Source organism: Lytechinus variegatus, chromosome 8, assembly GCF_018143015.1.
Source record: "Lytechinus variegatus isolate NC3 chromosome 8, Lvar_3.0, whole genome shotgun sequence".
NCBI classification, from domain to species: domain Eukaryota; kingdom Metazoa; phylum Echinodermata; class Echinoidea; order Temnopleuroida; family Toxopneustidae; genus Lytechinus; species Lytechinus variegatus.
In genome coordinates this window covers 29731605-29752057 of record NC_054747.1, presented here as the reverse complement: position 1 = coordinate 29752057, position 20453 = coordinate 29731605, and the positions used below count along the sequence as shown (strand labels likewise).

Sequence of the window (20453 nt, the reverse complement as noted above, 5' to 3'; positions counted from 1 at the left end):
ATAACAATGGCTGAATTCAAGATTCAACCATTATGCCCATTGTCAAAATAGTCAGAGTTTAAAGTGAACATTTTTCACGTTATTCTAGGTGTTATCTCATAAAAAAAACATTGATTTCAAAACCTCATTTTATTTTTTTAGGTTACACATGGCAGAATTTACCGATGCCGATATTTTACAAAAGTGATCAAGATTGGTTTCCTGTATATCAAAGCAATGTTATACTTTGATCAGGTCAATGGGATACAGAAATATATGGCAAGTCCTAATTATCGCATACCCCTGGATTAGTCTGCAGGCACAGACCCTGATTGAAACTTTGATCAACAAGTGTGACTCCACGCAACTGACACTAGCACATAAAAAAAAACTTGCTGTTTCAAGGGTCTTCAGTACACAAGACATGAGTAGGCTGCAGTTCAGACCCTACTCGAGTGAAGGGTTTACATAGCAGACTAACCCTGGATCATGACTGTTAATTAATTGAGGTTATCTATTTCGCTTTGCCATGCCATTCTATGAACATGTCGAATCACGATCCTCGGTTGCTTTTGTGGATTTCCTGCGGTGTTCGATTACGTGCTCTTAATGACCTTCGAAGTCTACATTTGGCTGTTGTATTAATCTTTTGAATTAAATACAAAGCATGGAATCTCGAATCCCGATGCATCGCGATGTGATTAGCAAATTACAATTCATCAACAATATTGAGTATGGAATCTTGATTCTTTCATTAAACTCAAAAGTGCATTGCAGCTAAGGTCAAATGCACACTATGTATTTTCACGGAATGGATTAATTGTTTCACAAGTCAGAGAAAAAAATCTGAGAAAAAATGTACATGATTATGAAAAATCATGACGTCGTCATAGAAATAAAAATTAAAATTAACCCATCCTAAGTTGAGACAACTGCCTAAACTGTACTTGATCTACAGCTTTCAAAAGCGCTTTTGTATTTTTAAAACTGGTTGGAAAATCGTTCGAGTGTTTTCTATCACAGTACTAGATGGGTCAAACGCATAGTCCAGTAGACGGTCTCATAGGCCATGTACAAGACCTGGAAAAGTTGTTAAGTACAAGGTTTTTTTGTTGATTCGTGTTCTAGATGGGTATTGAAGTAAATTCAGCTTGGTTGCCACCTTGGCAACCTTGAGCAATTTTTTTAATTAGCCTAATTAGCATAATCATCTAATTAGCATATGTACGATATGTAATATACTAGTTCTCTTAAACCAGAAAGACTAAAAACATAAGCAATATAATTTTTCTAAGAGGTCCTGTGACATTGAATCCATGCATAATAATATTTTAAATATCTAAGTTATGCAATTTTCGCAATCAGCCTAATTAGCATAATTAGCTAATTAGCATAAGTGTAATACACTGTATATATGTATTTGTGGATGTCTATCCAGAAAATTCCCAATACGTAAATAATACAACCCTTTTATGGTTTTCTATAGCGAGGAATTCATTTATGACATTATTTTTCCATTTTAACCAATTTAATCGCTGTAATTAGCATAATTAGCATATTGCACTAATTAACATATATGTGTGTAATATATATAAAATACATATTTCTTTGTCATTTCATATCGAGAATGTCCAAAAAATGAATAATACAGCTATCCTATGGTTTTCTATGGCGAGGAATTCATTTATGACATTATTTTTCCATTTTAACCAATGCAGTTGCTGTAATTAGCATAATTAGCATAATCAACCTAATGCACTAATTAACATATACATATAGATTTATTTGTCAAAGTACTACAACAGCCTGAAAGCATAAATAATACAGCTATCCTATGGTATTATTCTATGAGGAATTCTTTTGTGAAATTATTTTTCCGGTTTAAAAAATGTTATTTATAATTAGCGTAATTAGCGTAATTAGCATAATGCGTTAATTAACCTATGAGCAATATTTTATATATGAATATATATTCCTTTGTCATTTTTTATCAAGAATGCCCGAAAACATGAATAGTACAGCTATCCGATGATTTCCTATGACTAGGAATTCACTTATGACATTATTTTTACCTTTTACCAATGTAATTTGCGTAATTAGCATAATACACTAATTAACATATATATATTCCTTTTCATTTTATATTGAGAAAGCCTGAAAACAAACAATTACAGCTATCCAATGGTTTTCTATGATGAAGAATTCTTTTGTGACATTATTGTCCCCGTTTCACAAATGTTATTGTGTAATTAGTGCAATCAGTATACTGCGCTAATTAACATAATAAACAATATAATTACAATATATATATTTATATTCCTTTGTCATTTTATAATAAAAAAATGTCAAAAACATGAATAATACAGCTATTTCATAGTTTTCTATGACGAGGAATTCTATGATATCGTATTTCACTTTAAACAATGTTAATGGTGTAATTAGCTTAATTGGCATAATGAGCTAATCAAAGTGGAACGCCTCTGGCTTTCTCGCCTGCATTAACGATTTTATAAAGCAGCAGTTTTGACTATGAAAACAGGTATTGCATAAAATATTCACGTAAGAACAATTCATATGATGCCCATTGATCCAAAATGGTCTTAGACCATCATCAAATGACCTAACATGTGTGCAAAACAATCCTTCATCCTTGATTACCCATATGTTTATGTTTCATGAACTAGATCCATAAACTTTCTAAGATATGATGCCAAGTTAAAAAATACCCCTAACATGGCCAAAGTTCATTGACCTTACCTTTGATCTTGGTCTGACATGCGCACAGGATATACAGGGATAGGCCTACATGGTTGCATTTACATGTGTATGTCCAAGTTCTATTTACATGTGGATCCATTAACTTTTAAAGTTATGACAATTCCACAAATACCCCAACATGGCCAAAGTTCATTGACGCAAAGTGACCTTTGACCTAGGTCATGTGACCTGAAACTCAAACAGAATATTCAGGATTACTTGATTACCCTTATGTTTAAGTTTCGTGAACTAGGTCCATAAACTTTTTATGTTATGACGACATTTCAAAAACTTATCCTTGGTTAAGATTTCGATATGTATTCCCCCAACAAGAGTTAATTGGCCGTAAATGACCATTGACCTTAGTCATGCGACCTGAAACTAAGGCAAGATGTAAGTAATGCTTGATTACTTTATGTCCCAGTTTCATGAACTATCTTCATATACTTTCTAAGTTATAATGACATTGACGTTGCTTGATGTATATGATATCAATGTTGACGACGCTGCCATCGCCGCCACTGTCGGAAAAGCGGCACCTATAGTTTCCCTCTGCTATGCAGGCGAGACAATAACTTCAGTGACAACGAAATATATGTATTGCACCTGTATTTTAATTACCACTAACCATAGGACAGCTGTATTTTTCATGTTTTCAGGCACACTCGATATAAACTAACATAGAAAAAAAATGAAAATCCATAATTTATTGTTCGAAATAGACATGAAATGAAATGAAAATTTGGTTTGCCCAAATGATCGTGGGCACGGCAGCCGCTGAGCAGGGCCAGATCGACGAGGCTCTATCCCTTTAATCGTTGAACGTCAAACAGGGTAGCAGTAACTCCCATCTTTTAACGTCTTTGGTCTGACGCGGCCGGGGTTTGAACCCCTGACCTCCCGGTTGTGAGACGGACGCTCTACCAACTGAGCCAACACACTGGTCATAGGAATATATACTTGATATATTGCACATAGATGTTAATTAGTGCATTGGGCCAGTAATTCTTAATGGTTAAAATGGAAAATTACTGTCATGAATGAATTCAACATAGAAAACATTAGAAGAGCTGTATTATATGTTTTCAGGCCGATGTAGACAGTACTTTGACACAAAAATTTATTTATTGCAAATATATATTAATTAGTGCATTATGTATATTAAGCTAATTATAACAATAACATTGTTTAAAGGAAAAGATAATGTCACAAAAGAATTCCTCATCGAAAACTATAGGATAGCTGTATTATTCATGTTTTCGGGAATTCTCACTCAGTATAAAATGACAAAGGAATATATATATTGCACATATATGTTAATTAGCGCATTATGCTAATTATACTAATTACGACAATTACATTGGTATAAAGGGGAAAAAATAATGTCAGAAATTAATTCCTCGTCGTAGAAAACCATGGGATAGATGTATTATTCATGTATTCGGGCATTTTTTATATAAAATGACAAATGAATATATGTATTGCACATATATGTTAATTAGCGCATTATGCTAATTATACTAATTACGACAATTACATTGGCAAAAGGGGGAAAAATAATGTCAGAAATTAATTCCTCGTCATAGAAAACCATGGGATAGCTGTTTTATTTATGTATTTGGCATTTTCGATATAAAATGACAAAGGAATGTACATAGGCCTATTGCACATACACTGTATGTGGTAATTAGCTCATTGTGCTAATTATGCTAATTACGACAATGACATTGGTAAGAAGGGAAAAATAATGTCATAAATGAATTCCTCGCCATAGAAAACAAGCATAGAGTAGATGTATTAATCATGTTTTCATACATTCTCGATATGAAATGACAAAGAAATATATATCTTTATATGTATTACACATAATACATGTGTATGTGTTAATTAGTGCATTATGCTAATTAATCTAATTACAGCAATAACATTGGTTAAAATTGAAAAATAATGTCATAAATGAATTCCTCGCTATAGAAAACCCTAAAAAAGATGCATTATCTACATATTGGGCTTTTTTTGGATAGACATCCACAAATACGTATATATTACACTTATGCTAATTAGCTCATTATGCTAATTAAGCTGATTACGATAATTGCATGACTTAATATTAATAATAATAATTGTGAAGCGCTTTGAACAGTCGTAGATTGATAAAGCGCTATATAAATGCAAATTATTATTATTATTATTATGACTTAGATATTTAAATTATTGCTATAAATCGATTCCTCGTCACAGGACCTCTTAGTAAAACGACATTATTTATGTTTTTTAATCCTTCTGGTTTAAGAGAAGTAGCATATTACATATCGTAATATGCTAATTAGATGATTATGCTAATTAGGCTAATTAAAAAAAATGCTCAAGGTTGCCAAGGTGGCAACCAAGCTGAATTTACTTCAATACCCATCTAGAATGCAAATCAACAAAAAAACCTTGTACTTAACAACTTTTCCAGGTATGAAAAATATCTATTGGACTAGTACTAAGGATTGATCGTTCGACCATCCCGAAAAGCGTAAACTTTTGCCAGTCCATCTTCGCGATATTTGGAAACGTTTAGTCAAAATACCACAATATACCTTTTAATTGCCTTTCAACTACATTCCTGCAATCCTTACAACCTTCAAGATTTCCTTCACTTGACTGACCTCCAAAAAGTCATTCTTAAATCCCCTGTCAAACAGGGATCTTCTTAATCTCACATGAAATACGTTCAATGAACAAATATATGACGTATACATTCCATGTGTCATTAGCTACATTCTGATGATACTTTGGAGGGGATCCCTCAAGATGTCATCATGACCTAACATATGATTCATAAGCAACAAATATTCATCATAAACCTTCTTTTAATCTGAAAGATTCATGGATAATCTTTCTGGAAATGTTTAAGGGCGCGGATTGAGACGCACCACCTGTAAACAGAACACGTAATTACCCTGTTTAATAAAAACAGGTCCACTTTCATATCGATAAGGGCGCTCTCCAACCCGAATGGAGAATCATCTGAACATACTTAACAAAAAATGAAAAGCAGAAAAATGGGTTCTTGTGTGAGATTTTGAAATAATTCTGACAAATATTCAAAAGGTTATGAATAAAAAAATATACTAAGGATTGTAATCACGTTATCTATCATATCTATCGGTATTGACAATTTGAAATAAATATGATGTCATTTTAAGCAATGTTTCTCATCAATACACAAAATGACTGAAAAGGCAATATGCTTCAAAATACTTCTTCATTTTTTCTTTATAATGCCGACCTATGATAATGAACTATTCATTTGCTTACAACCACACCTTGCAGGTATTATATGTACCACTAAGAGTAACAACACATTCTTGATAATCAAGTGCTTGTCGAATTGGCGAGTTATCTCTAGCACTTTTCGAAATCCACCCACCGCCGCGTTGCCAATTTGGGATTAACAATATCGTAGTGATTTCATGTTTTAACAGACTTCACTTTCATATTCCTGGATGGTGTTTCTTAAAGTTTATAATGAATTCTGCACGATTTTACTCACTACAACTGTCTTTATTTTTTTTAACGATGAGCATCTTAAAGGGGAAGTTCACCCTGACAAAAAGTTTATTGTAAAAATAGCAGAAAAATTAATAAAAGATATTGCCGCAGGTTTGAGAAAAAATTCATCAAATAATTAAAAAGTTATTAGAATTTCAATTATTTGAGTTGTGACGTCATATGCGAGCAGCATTCATACATAGCAAATGGTAAAAAATCAAAGAAATGTCATTTTCTCAGAAAATGGAAAATGTTTTTCACTGTACCTTTTGTATATCAATAGACAAATCATTTCACACCTGATCATGAATAGAAAACAAAATTATGTAATCAGGAACCATAAAAAATTTGAAATTCATGCATTTTATATTACATAACACATGGGGCAGCTGCTCGTTTATGACGTCACAGATCCAAAACTTTGAACTCTAATAACTTTCTTACTTTTTAACGGATTTTCCTCAAACCTTCACCAATATTTTTTACTAATTTTTCTGCTATTTTTACAACAAAGTTTTTTTCAGGGTGAACTTCCCCTTTAACAACATGAACTATATCCCCACCTAGTCCACAGTGCGAAAAACTGTAAACACGTTTTTGAACTCACTATGCGAAACTGTGTTCTTCCTATCATGGACATTTTATTTAACAGATGAATTGTCTTCTCTTCACAAAATGCCTATATACACGTAGTTGCCAAGTTGGCCGTCTGTTCCCATCTTGATTAGCATAAAACAAGTCATTATGACTATGTCTTATTCTTGTACCCAAGGGTTTGAAGTTGATTCTTATCTTCGTTTCCTCTCTACTTTCCTTTGAAATCCAGGCACTACATACAGTAGCTAAGGATACATCTCAAAGCGTGTCAGGGATGCAGACATTGAGTACGTTTCTAAGGCACATGTAGTTGTAGCGCTCATTTCGTGATAATAGTTAGCTTGAAGCTACAAACTCTGTGTTCGTCAAGACGATTCCCATGTGGTCCGAAATTTCTCCAATTAAATACATTATCCTTTCATTTTTATTATGGCTAATTCTCCTTTTTCTTGTCTATTGATATTTCAGAGAGTAACTACAAGTAACTATACGATTCCTTTAAAAAATATGTACAACATTTGCTTGCACTCTACCATAGGCGGATCCAGGGGGGGGGCCCGAGGGGCCCGGGCCCCCCCTATTGGCGGAGCAAAAAAAAAGAAAAAAAGGGGAAAGAAAGGAAAAAAGAAAAAGGGAAAAGAGAGGAGAAAAGAAGGAAGGCAAGCATAAGAGGAGGAAGATGAGTGAATAAAATAAGATAAGGGGAAGACTTGGAAATTATTTTTTTTTTAATCTTTCATGTCGGAATATAAAATTTTCGCTCGCGCTTTGCGCTCGCATTGCCTTTTAGGTGATATCTTGCTCAATATGGACCTTAAAATATCAAATTCTGAAGTCAATATACAAAACATATTTCAGCTGGGAAATTGAACTTTCATTATTTTGTTTTATTTACAAATTTATTTTTTTTTAAGTGTAAAAATTTCTGTTTTTTTATGGTCTGAATATTAACAATTTCTGCTTGCGCTGCGCGCTCGCAAAATTTTATTTGTCAGGTACCTATTATTTTCCTGTATTCCATGAAGTTCTCAAAATATCCCTATTTAGGTCAGAGTGTCAAAACGTATCAGCTAGCGCTGCACGCTTGCATTTTGATTAGTGAGTTATGTATATCTCAATATTAATTCTAAAACAAACTACTTAAAATCACCATTTGATGACAATTAATCATAAATTTCTGCTCGCGATTTGCGCTCGCATTGATAGATTTTAAACTCATGCATCCTATGCATAATTACAAAAGTGCTTTAAATGTCCAGTTTTCAGGCCATAATATTAATAGATTTTGCACTCTCGTGCTTAGGAAGAGAAATAGGAAGATAGTCATCATTTTCTTATGATGACATAATGTCCTTTTTTCACAATGTGCTTGCAATACAGAGCTTAAAGTGACCCCTTTCAGATCTGAATATCATATATTTTTAGCTCGCGCTTTGCGCTCGCTTTATTGATTTTCATGGTAAAAAAAAGTATTTAGAATACCCAAATTCTAGGTCGATATCTCAAACACACGATTATTCAGATACGCAGCTTGTTCTCCATTTAAATAATTATCCAGTTTCAGATAACAATATAAAAAAAATTGTCTGCTCGCGCTTTGTGCTCGCATTATTAATGTATGAAAATTTCCAATAGCTTAACCTTTTCATGATTTACAAAACATGAATAGAGTGTCCAGAATTTTTCCGCTCGCGCTTCGCGCTCGCATCAATAATGTTCAGTTTTTGTCTTATCCTTTCCACGATTACAAAAAGTGCTTAAAATTTCCATTGTTCAGGTAGAAATGTCAAAAATTTTCAGCTCGCGCTTCGCGCTCGCAATATTTGAATGTTGAAATATGTAACGTCTTCATGGCTAAGTTCAAGCAGTCCGTAACAAATACGTTTTCGATCAGCTCAAAACGTATATAAACATTTTCCGCTCGCGCTGTGCGCTCGCATTATTAATGTAAGGAAGATCCCCATTTCCTCATCCTTTTCATGATTTACAAAACTTGAATAGAGTGTCTCGTTCAGTAGGTCTAAATCACGAATTTTTTTGCTCACGCTTCGCGCTCGCACCAATCGCTTAGTTATATACCTATTCTGTTAAGTTACAAAAAGTGCTTAAAATTTCCATTCCTTAGGTAAAAATGTCAAAAAATTTCAGCTCGCGCTTCGCGCTCGCATTATTTGATTTTTTAAAATATGTAACGTCTTCATGGCTAACTGCAAGCAAGTCCTTAACGTATACCCTTTCCATCAGTTCATTTCTGCTCGCGCTTCACGTTCGTAATAATTATTCACTTGCATACACATCTTTTTTCAGGATTGCCCAGAATGTTCAAAACTTTTAGAAAAAAGTACATAAGATTCCCCCCCAAAAAAAAATAGCTCGCGCTTCGCGCTCGCATTATATAAATAATGATTATGGTATTATATATTTATGTTTATTCATAAGAATAAAGCTAAGAAGTGACTAATAGGACTACCCCTTTAAAGAAACCCAAAATCCCGGCAAATATCATATTCGAGTGGCCGATCGGGGAAAATATGGCTGAAAAAAAAATTCCGGGCCCCCCCTATTGGCGAAGGCTGGATCCGCCCCTGCGCTACTGCTAGATATCCGTGTTATCGTGTTTTCCCTTATATTCTTTTCGATTTTTATAAGGAAATGATTTTTTTCCCATACTGTTTTATTCTGATTCCATGAACAAAAATATATAACATTTCAATTTAACATTCCAAAACACATAATATAATATTTTACATTTCATATTTTGACTTTTTTTCACTAACTTAATACAAGCATAAATCATATATAACTTAAAGGAAAACAATGAAATCAGTTATAAAAATGGTTGAAACACCACTCTGTAACACACCCCCTCACACACACACACTCTCTTCCCACAATGTTTGGTTTTCTTGAATGGAACCCTTCTCCCAAAGTTTATACTCACCACCAATGCGCAATTCTGCAATAGCTTGTGAAGGAGCCCCATTGGCTTGTACTTTACATTTCCAAGGTCCGGCATCATCTACATGTGCGTTTGATATTTCTAGTGTGAACTGTCCCCGGACAGAAGTATCTATCGAGTATCGCTCTCTCGATTCCGCGTTTTTCGTTTTTACCTGCAAAGGGGTGGGGGAATAGTGATAGTTTTTTTTTTCAACACATACTAAAAAGTTTCAAATATGAACCAGAAATGAAAAACTCCCGACATCCGTTTGGAGATTTTTTTCTCTTTAGAGTGAGTAAGGTACGAACATGAATCTCATTTATTCACGTTTATATTATGAAGTGCCCACTTGTACCTCAAAGATGCTAAGGGTGCTTCATTTGTTTGTTTTTTTTTCCAAAAAATGGCAAATTTGCACCTTACATAAAGGTTTCATGTCTGCACCCTATGAAGGGTTTGAACTGTCGCTTACTGCAATTTCAGAGCCGGGAGCAACAAGGTTCATTATGGGCATAATTGAACAGAAATGAGTGCCTTCAGTTTTACATTTTAGTGTAATTGTTATGTCTTGGAACCATTTTAGTTTGAGCTACAATCATTTTTCACAATTGGTCATTAGTCTGCTGATCATGGTGAACACAATTCATCAATAAAATATTGCTTTGTTTAACATTAATTTTATCCAATAATAATATTGTGATATTCATATTTTTTCCGGTGGGTTATGGAATTCAAAGTTACCGGAGATTGAGCATACAGTAACGAACTGAAGGCCCTGAAAACAAGACATAGCATCAATATCTTTTTCCTTTTAATGTCAATGGTGCGAGAGTCACAGGGAACTGCTGACTCCATTCTGTTTAACACTTGAAATGTGATATTTGAATATAAGCGATTAATATTTTAAAAAGGTGAAAGGTCACTTACCCCACTTTCTACCATTTGAAGGTCATGGTGATACCACGTGAACGAGGAGGAATCTGGTGATGTCGCTGTATCACTGCATGTTAGTTTAATGTTGGCTCCGATCTGAAATGGGCCTTTGGCCGGCACAGTGTTGATGACAACTGCACCAAATACTGTTGAATATGGAAACACAAAAGTGTATCAGCCACATCAATAAATAGGGTCTATACAGAAAATTAGATATTAATTGATGGACTGTTGATCCATTAATAGAAAATTATTAATGAACTCATAGATGTTATAGAAAATTTAGTCCTTATTCAATTCTTTTAGTATCTAAACTTTGACCAAGTTCCTGTTATACAAAGCTCGGTTATTAATCGTACAGCGTAATTGATTATGTTATTGGATGTAGGCAATTATCAATGCAATCAGTCGTAAAATCCCGGTCGTATGACCACTGAAAAACTTGATGTTATCAAGTTATGACCAGGAAGGCCCTGAATTCGGAACTCAAATACCTTTAAACTTCAGGTCTAAACCTGTGGGTTAACTATGGGTAGTCAGGTATGACATCGTAGATGTCTAATCCATCGATACATTTGACCCTTGCACTTGATATGATGACTATAAGAATTTGTATCGCATTGAACTGTTAGAGCAGCGAAAAAATCCAACGATCATAAGAAATATATTATTAGCGATTTTACATATCTGTCTTTTCATAGATCCAAAGCAGACTTTATAAAGAAATGGTTTCGTTTAAACGATAGCTGAGAATATGGCACATGTATCTTTAAGCTGGCACCTGTTCACTTACAGTACCTTTACTAAAGAATTGACGACCTTCAACAAACTCTTTTCCAGCCAGGGTAAAACGGCAGAAGATTAGTTACATCCTATCTGCCATTGGGCAATTATCCACGCCAATTCGTATAGTCCGAAAATAATACTCTTTGCTAAGACAATAGCTGAGAAGGAAGGAAGAAGGGTGGTCAATCGATGACACATAATAGGGTGTTTTGCGACAAAAACGCAGACGCTTTTGATGATCTTGTCAGATTTCTTCGAAAGCAAAACAGCCTTTGATAAAAATCGGTAGATCAGAACAGCAGTGGCGTCCAGGGTCCCGTCTAACAAAGAATTGCGACTGATCCGATCAACCACAACTATGGAAAGCCAGCAACGTCAATATCTAAAATGCATGTTTATTCAAAATATTTTCTAGATTATGACGTATATTCACATGGTCATCGTTTTCTTGGTAATTCAGTATGATTCTCTGTTTCTAAAGACATTGTGCAATATTCTGATTGGTTTCCATGTACTAGAAGTGGATCAGATCAATTGTAAAAATCATTGCTAGACCAGATAGAGAGCTTTGTTGTTTGGAAATTCTGGGCAAACGACTTATTTGTTTCGTCCAGTCCACGAATCTTCGGACGATTCTGCTGTCGCGGTCCACGAACCTTTAACAAAAACCTCTTATCATTTGACTTGCATTTTCAAAGGAATGTGTGAAAATACGCTAATATCAATCTTCGACAAAATGTACTTAGTGGATAATATTCTGAACCCTATTTTAACTTAAATAATGACTTAACTGCAACAACCGTGTGAGAGTGTAAAAATATGTTTACACTTAATATTAACCGAGTTATTGGACTCTTTTTACATGCTTGGTGAAAAAAAGTGTTTTATGAATTAATACAATACCAACCGAGTTATTTTTTTCACGTTAAAATGACCTTTATTAATCACATTTCATTTTGTTTTCTTATTTTATCTTTTTTTTATTATTTTTTTTTTCTCTTGTAATCGGTAATTGTGTATTTTGATAGTACATATGCTTAATCTTAATATGGATGTCAGTTTGAGTGGAATTATTGTGTATGCCATGTGCATTTTTACCTTTGTATGTATATTTCGTTATGTTTTTTATGTAAATATTTTTATGTGAATGCAGGGCTCTCTGGGAGAGCAGGTCCAGAAATGGACTTGAAATGAGACCACCCTGTTGAAATAAAACTGAAATAAATAAATAAATAAAAATATTTCTGCAAGAAAAATTGGTAATCTTATTTTATGTGTCGCATATATCACATATGTTTACCATAGTTAAACCGTAGTCTAGAACATAGTCTTCATACTTTGCATTAATAGTACTTAAACAGCACGACGTTATATTGTCATCTTGCTTCCACTGTAGGTGTTTATTCGTATGGCATACATGGTAGAGGGCAGAATGGGTTCATTATTATTTGGGGTCGGATTCAGGATTTCCAAAAAGGCGGCACAAAAAGTTTCCATTTATAAATGAAGTCATTTTGTCTTCTTAAAATTTGAAAAGCCAAAGAGGTCCTCAATTGTGTATGAACGAAATATTCCTATTACAAAAGATCTATGGTGTTACCTTAAAAAAATGGGGGAACACTTGTGCTAGAACGGCATATTAACATATTACATATCTTTTTAAAGGAAAAATACCCTCTAGATCCGTCACTGCTACTAGTGTAGATAATCTTATGATTAGTACAATACAATATCACGTACATTAGGTCTATATTGTCCCATTTACATAATTCATGACACATAAAGAAGTTGGCTTAATGTGACTTTATGGTTCATGGTATTAAGGATTGGGCAGTATCCACTTCCCTTTTATACCAAAAATACGACCACATTAGAGTGATTCAGAACATATATAAATACTAATTCAATTATATCTGACTAGAGTATTCTCTACGAACCATCCTCTGAAGGAACTCTTTTACCAGACACCACTCTGCACTGTTCTGGGAACATCTCCGACATCCCCAGGTAGCAATATGAAAGAAAGGTATGTTTCACAGTTGCTATAGCGACAAGCTATTTATAACATCACTGGTCAATTCAATCAGGAAGGAATGGGGAGGGGCCAGTTAGGAGAGATGGGATAATGAGTGCAAGAAGGCCGTATGTAACATGGCGTTATTTGGATTTATTACTCGATGATTTTAAGATACTGGAAGAATATCAATCTATAGATATACAAATAATTCCACTGAAATCTCAGAGATTAAAATATATATCTACTTAGACACGTACGAAAGAAATTATTAGGAACTATGCTCGTTAGACGAAATCGCTTTAGGGGGAACAAGAGGAGCTGGCAAAGCAAATATGATATGATTCATTAAAGAATTTATATTGGATGCGCGGCATATTACTTGTTCGATGAAGGAAAATATTTAAGGAGAAACATAATAATATCTAAATTCTAGCTCTGGCAAGCGTATTACCTTTCATCTTTACGATCCACGCTCCAAACAATAATGATTAAAAAAAAATAGGTTCTTTATTCTTCAAATTATGTTTCGTTAGATATGTTTTAGTTTTTTAATATCATTTTCCCTAAACAGTGTAAAGTCTATCCAAAATTAGCCAACATGATATCAATATGTTTTTAAAAAAGGGGAAGGGTTAAATTTTGCAATTCAAAGCATGTACAAATTAGGGATATTTTGTTTTATTTCACATCTGTTGAAATTAACACAAATTTCATACTTTCATTGATTTATTTTTGTCTGAACATAATTGATTTTCACTAGATTAGGTATTCACAGTCTGCGTTCTAAAAGTCAACAAAATCATGAATTTGCTGTGGACAGATACAATTTCCCGTCGTTTGATTAACTGGTTAGAAGAAGTTTTAAGATAGGGTGGGTATAGAGACGTAATCATGGTAATTATGGAACGTTTATGCAGTACAGACTGTTTCACTTATTTTTGTCTATAATGGGTTCCGTGGTTGTATAAATGGTGACATAGCCATGTTCCAGTTTTCAAACACCCAGTGTTTTTTTTTTTCATGACCAAGAAAACAAAACAGAGAAAATGAAAGAGAGAAGGAAAAAAATACAATATTATTTTCTGAATAATATTTTCTCAAAATCTATTGGGTTTGTGTAATAAAAAAGTGTCCAAAACTTTTTCTCACTCGTTTCGCTCACTCACAACTTTTGTTGTTTGATGAATTTTGCCCGATACCCCATAATATTTATCTGGCACCCTCATTTATTTTCGACTGATTACGCCACTGCGAATTCCCCTATACGGTACCCCGTTTACCCCTGTCCTGAAGCTTTGATAACGATTCAATGATGTTAATGGCCTGAATACAGCATAGCGAATATTATATGCCTTTTTGATTGATTCGCCTTTTCATTGACAAGTTTTCATTTCGTATTTAACAAACCTAGGGAATACCAAATGGTGTTTCATTTCTGGAGTCGAAAACCTTTATAACATGAATCTTTGGATTAATGAAACTTTGAAACATCAAACCTCTTCATGATAACGAATCTTGGGAATATAAGTGCTGAACTAGCGTTGACATGTTTGGTGCCTCTCAGTATTGAGGAAAGGAGGGTTAAGGGTGCCCAACAAAGGAAGTGAAAATTAGTCGGCACTTAACAAAATCTTAGTGGATATCAAAATAATCTATCCGAGGAAGACATTCGTAACATAATCTATCATCTATTTAATAGAATTACTGCTTCTTTCCCAAAGCTCGGGGTATTCTAATTACGTCCTGGTGCATTAGCCATTAAAAGCGATGCAAGAAAATCTCGCCAAATTAGCAGCAGTAGGCCTACATGGAGGCATGTTATAGGGGTGTGTTTGTCGTTCAAAATATTGGTCGGAATTTAGAATATTATCATTATTGTTATCCGATATTATTCATTCATTTATCTCGTCTAATTTAAGGATGCAAAAATGCCTATGTAATGCGAAATTCAGAATGTTATTTTTCCATATTTTCAATGTTATTTTTGTTCATTGTTATCTGTTCGCTTATCTTATTTATTCATTCATTTGTTTATTGGGTTAATTTGGGGGATGCAGAAATGGCGCCTTGAGCATCCCTAATAGGGTGGATATATTTTACGCATTATAAAAGTCTTATTTTTGTTATTATTATGGTCTAGGTCATATGATGTATTTTCTTTAATTTTGGTATTAACATAATAAGCAGATTTTTCTTTTTTACAGAAAACACAGCGAAAAAAAAATGGAAAGTAATACTCATGAAAAAAAAATGTGGATATTATCATTTGCTGTGTATCCGGCAATCATTGAGAAGACACCCCGGCATACCAGTAGCAAACATTCAAAATCACACATGGCTGAACATGATTCAATGGTATTAAGAACATGCGTATTCACTATCTCAAACATTAAAACATGACAGGTATGACGTCATCAGCAGGTGTCTGCGATTATCCCTAAATAATCCAAAACCAGACAATCCCATGATTTAATCATGAACATAACTGCCACCAATTATCATATTGCAGTATGTATGCTATTTATAATTGGATCCATTCGTGATTTGACATAAACGCACCATGTCTCTGTGACCGTGATACATTTCTATTATGCTGCACTGCATTATGAATGAATATAAGTACAATTGAATGTTCAATGTTATAATTTTTGTTCGTAGCATAGGATACATGTATGTATACAATATTGTAGATAAATAGCATGTGCTGCAAATGAATTGAACTTCCAGAGGGGAAAAAAGGAGAAGAAAGGAAAGTGGGCTGAGATTGGTCAGAACACAGTTTCCCACAGTGTGGAAAACGATGCGAAATCCCCGTCACACTTTTGCATTTGAACATTTTAACAGTGCGACCCCCATATTCACACGTTCGACCATGTAAACAGGCTGTGAACAGTCCCGCTGTCAAGGTGTCCACATTTGAAATTGAGCACGTTAACAACGTGATTGATAACTTCACGTATCCACCGTGTGAACACACTGTGCTAGAAAATACATTATTCGTCAGTGGGAGAGTAAAAATAACGAATCAAGGATTAAACGACGAGTAAACCCATTACATCAAATTGAGTGTTATTGCAATAAAGCTATCGAAATCCGCAATCGCAAACAGTATACGAAGACTGAAATATGTGACCGTTTACAAAGAAGATCGTAACAAAAATATGAAGTAAACATTATTCAAATACAATACACAAATTCATACAAACGAAACAAACGATTGTATCATGAGTACATACAATGAAAGAGCGCAAAGAAGCATAAGAGATTAGAATGATATTATTCATTGTTACAGAAGGAGGTGCAGATAACAAGAAACAGATAGATCTAATTGAATCTAATGAAATAGAATAATATTTTTATAAATATATAAATCGCATACAATATATAAAACCTAGCAATTTATTTAGAAATCATAGTAGAAGGATGCCATCAACAAACTGAAGTCATATATTTGCAAAAAAAGAAAATTTGATTTGATTTGATTTCATTGTTTACTTCTGCAATTACATCATTCGTATATAATACATTTTCCATAACATAACAAACATAGTATATTGAGAACTTTTTTGGCATGAATCATAACTAAATGTACTAAAATTATCATTACAAACAAAACTGATCTCATACCAAATTAGTTAACATTTACAATTTGCAGGAGAAGGATTGTCATCATAAGCAGATTGCTTGAAAAAATGACAACCCCAGGTTAAAACTCATTGATTAATATAATACATTAATACAGCAGAATCGATAAACAGTTCATTTCATGAAAAACAACAGTAATGTAATTTGAGCAATGAAGATGGAGATGATAAGGATGAAGATGATGGTGAAATGGTGAAGATGAAGGCGATGGAGAGGATGATGGTGATGATGCTTTAATGATGACACATCGACACAGAAATTTTACTTCAAATATTCTGATATCAACATAGATTTAACGTTTGCCTTAAATGAGTTTGCCTAAAATGAGCATAATAGAGCTCTCAAAAATGAAGGCAAAGGGAGTGAGACAGGGGGTGGGGGGAGAAAGAAAGAGAGGTAGAGAGAGAGGGGGAGAGGGATATCAAACATGTTAAAGGGAGGGGGATGTCCCTCATAGACATTCCAGGAAATTCGTCACCCCTCCGTGTACCTCTGTTCGTTTCTGTTTTGTACATGTGTCATACTTCACCCCCTAACGACCTGCTACAACATGCTACTGCGTAGGATATGATGGGATTCCTGTTTTTACTCCTCTTTGCATTGTTCTATTGTATTCACAATTTATTGCTTTCTAAATCTCGAGAATGTATCTCAATGATATCTCTCTTAATTCTCGTTTGGGCACATTAACCGAAATTTGGCACCATCCACACTTTCAATTTATTGGATCGCATTATTTTTCTTTTATTTTTTATGTACATTTGGTACAATATCAAGTGAATTGGTAATCAGTCATGTATTCATGAATGTATCAATTTTCATTTGACTACTTGTCATTTTCCATTTATTATTATTATTATTATTTAGTCATTTGTAGTTAAATGGTTATCATTTTCGTTAAACGGCTGGTTAAAAGAACCGTTGACCTAATGGTTGTTATTTTCGATATTATCAAGGCCATTTTTACATTTTACACAAACTTGATTTTCAACCCAATTGGCTATTCGATTCCCCTGAAACACTTCCGAAAAAGTCGATGCTGTTAATCTCATTCCTCTCTCAACATTTGTTATTATGTCCTTGATATAAATAGTGTCTTGTAATTACCGCCTATACCCCTTAACATCATCTATTGTTGGAATGTATTTCTGTTATTTTATTGCATTTTCCGAATATAGATTTGTTCTCGTCAGCTAGAGTAAAACCTAAAATACTTAAATGATTTTATAACTTCTTTTATCTAATTTTAAACTTATACTGGTTTCGTGAATGGTGTGGTCCTCTATGTACACCGGTTAACACCACAGTTTTTGCTGTGTTGATATTTTCTTTGTACGATGTTTGAAAGTGCAATTGGTTTTATTGGAAGTTTTATCTACGATTTTGTTGTAGTTAAAGTAAACATGCAAAGTTTTGTTCTTGGAGCTTTGTATCATGTATCTACATGTATTTCTTAAAAGGAATATATGAATGCATAAATCAAACAAATAATAATGAAAGAGGTTTTAACCTGGGAAACCATTGCGCTATGTTCGAAACATGTCAAATCGTTTCACAATCAAATAAAGGACCCTATTGATAATCCATTTTGAAGACATAACTTTCGACCAAACCAAACCTTGTCATATATACCTGGTGTATCAGAGTAAAATCGACCTACCATGTAAATAACGTTATCATACAGATTTTGTGATGTTCCAATTAAAAAAAAAACGGAGGAACACAAGCTGTGAATCTCCTCCAGAATACACTGGTTTTTCAATTGTTTACTCTCAGCTTTATCTGTTGAGGAAGACAGCAAAAGAGGCATATTTTTTATAGAACACCAACATCTGTGTGGATTTTTGTAGCTGTATTCATAGTCTTCTTAAAATAGTAATACCAATTCCAATATGTATAATAATCGATAATATGTTAAATAAGTAGGATTAATGTCCCTTTTTTCTTGCGACAGAATTCTTTCCAGAGGCCCCCTTATGTTTATAATACTAGATGCACAGAGTACGAGATTTGAAGAAAGAGAAGTAAGTCTAAACGATTAAAATGAATAGTACACAGTTATCATGATATCTATCTAGCCATGATCATGATGATGCTGCTATATGCCATAACCTGGATACCGTAATACCGGGAAACGCAGGCAGAGGAAATGAACGATTTACCACCGAGCCAACTAAGGCTGATTAAATCATAACCCAGTCGATCTAGAAATCAATCTCGAATCAAACTTCTCATAATGGTTCGTCATTATGGCTAAATATAGCGAAGGGATTTAAAATGCAGATCGCGTAATTTATACGAAAAGCAAGGTGACATACTTCCCAACATATTCGATGCCGAATCGTTCCACATCTTCCGTTCAATCAACCCCTATATTTAGGTCCTGTCTGTGTATTTCCACTTTGCTTTCTTATTTTTGATATCTGAGAGTGGACAAATTTCCTGTTCCATTTTGAATAACTGACAAACTTTTTTCGCCTCTGCAATTTTAACTACAACATAAAGTTGAACAAATCTAGGTCTATATTTATCTTAGGTGAACATGTTCGTACGCGGAAAATTGTTCGTGGAGTACAAGACGCGTAAAATTTTCGAAGAAATGCAAAAGCGAGGGAGCAAATCGACCAGGCAGGAAATGGGGGCGCTTTTGTATTTTCTTGCGTGAATTTAAAGGACTTTAGTAAATAAATGAAAATTTTCATTTAAGAATTGTAAAAGAAACAAACCAGATAAACAAATTATATTAACTGAAATATTTCAACATTTTACTTCACAATGATTATATAATAGACGCAATAATCTGTACACCTTAAATATGTTGATTTTCTGGTTGGGTACACTATAAACTTGTTAGCTTCTGAGCACCACTACAAAATGATTATACACAGAAAAATACAAACATATATATATAAATATCTGTGAGTGTGTGTGTGTTTAAACATATTTATATATGTGTGTGTGTGTGTTTAAACTTTACAATTTACACTAAAGTGAATTTGTTTAGATTTGGATTTGTTGAAAATAATCTCTGTTCGTACTGTAAACGGGAAACGGAAACATATTCACATATATTTTTGTCTTGCTTAAAGGTCAAACTGATATGGGAAACTTTGATACAGCGATTTGAATTAGATGAAATAAAGGACTTGATGGCGGGATATATTTTTTGGTTTGTCAGGCAATACAAATAGAATAAAAATTTGTAATACTATTATCTTTTCGGTAAAATATATATCATTTATATTTAAAAAGGAAGGG

The 20453-nt window shown here is 33.8% G+C and overlaps 1 protein-coding gene across 2 annotated transcripts in view; it reads right to left on the bottom strand.

Annotated features, from left to right (window-relative positions):
* The window catches only part of LOC121420312 (ephrin type-B receptor 3-like), a 43492-nt gene extending 32568 nt beyond the window's left edge, over positions 1 to 10924 (bottom strand). For both annotated transcript variants that reach the window (XM_041614897.1, XM_041614898.1), the window contains exons 1-2: positions 10742 to 10924; positions 9815 to 9986 (exon numbers count right to left, since the gene is read on the bottom strand). In XM_041614897.1, coding sequence (XP_041470831.1) covers positions 9815 to 9986; positions 10742 to 10756 — 187 coding nt within the window. In that variant the 5' untranslated portion in view covers positions 10757 to 10924. The remainder of the gene's footprint in view (positions 1 to 9814; positions 9987 to 10741) is intronic.
* Positions 10925 to 20453: the final 9529 nt, after the last annotated feature.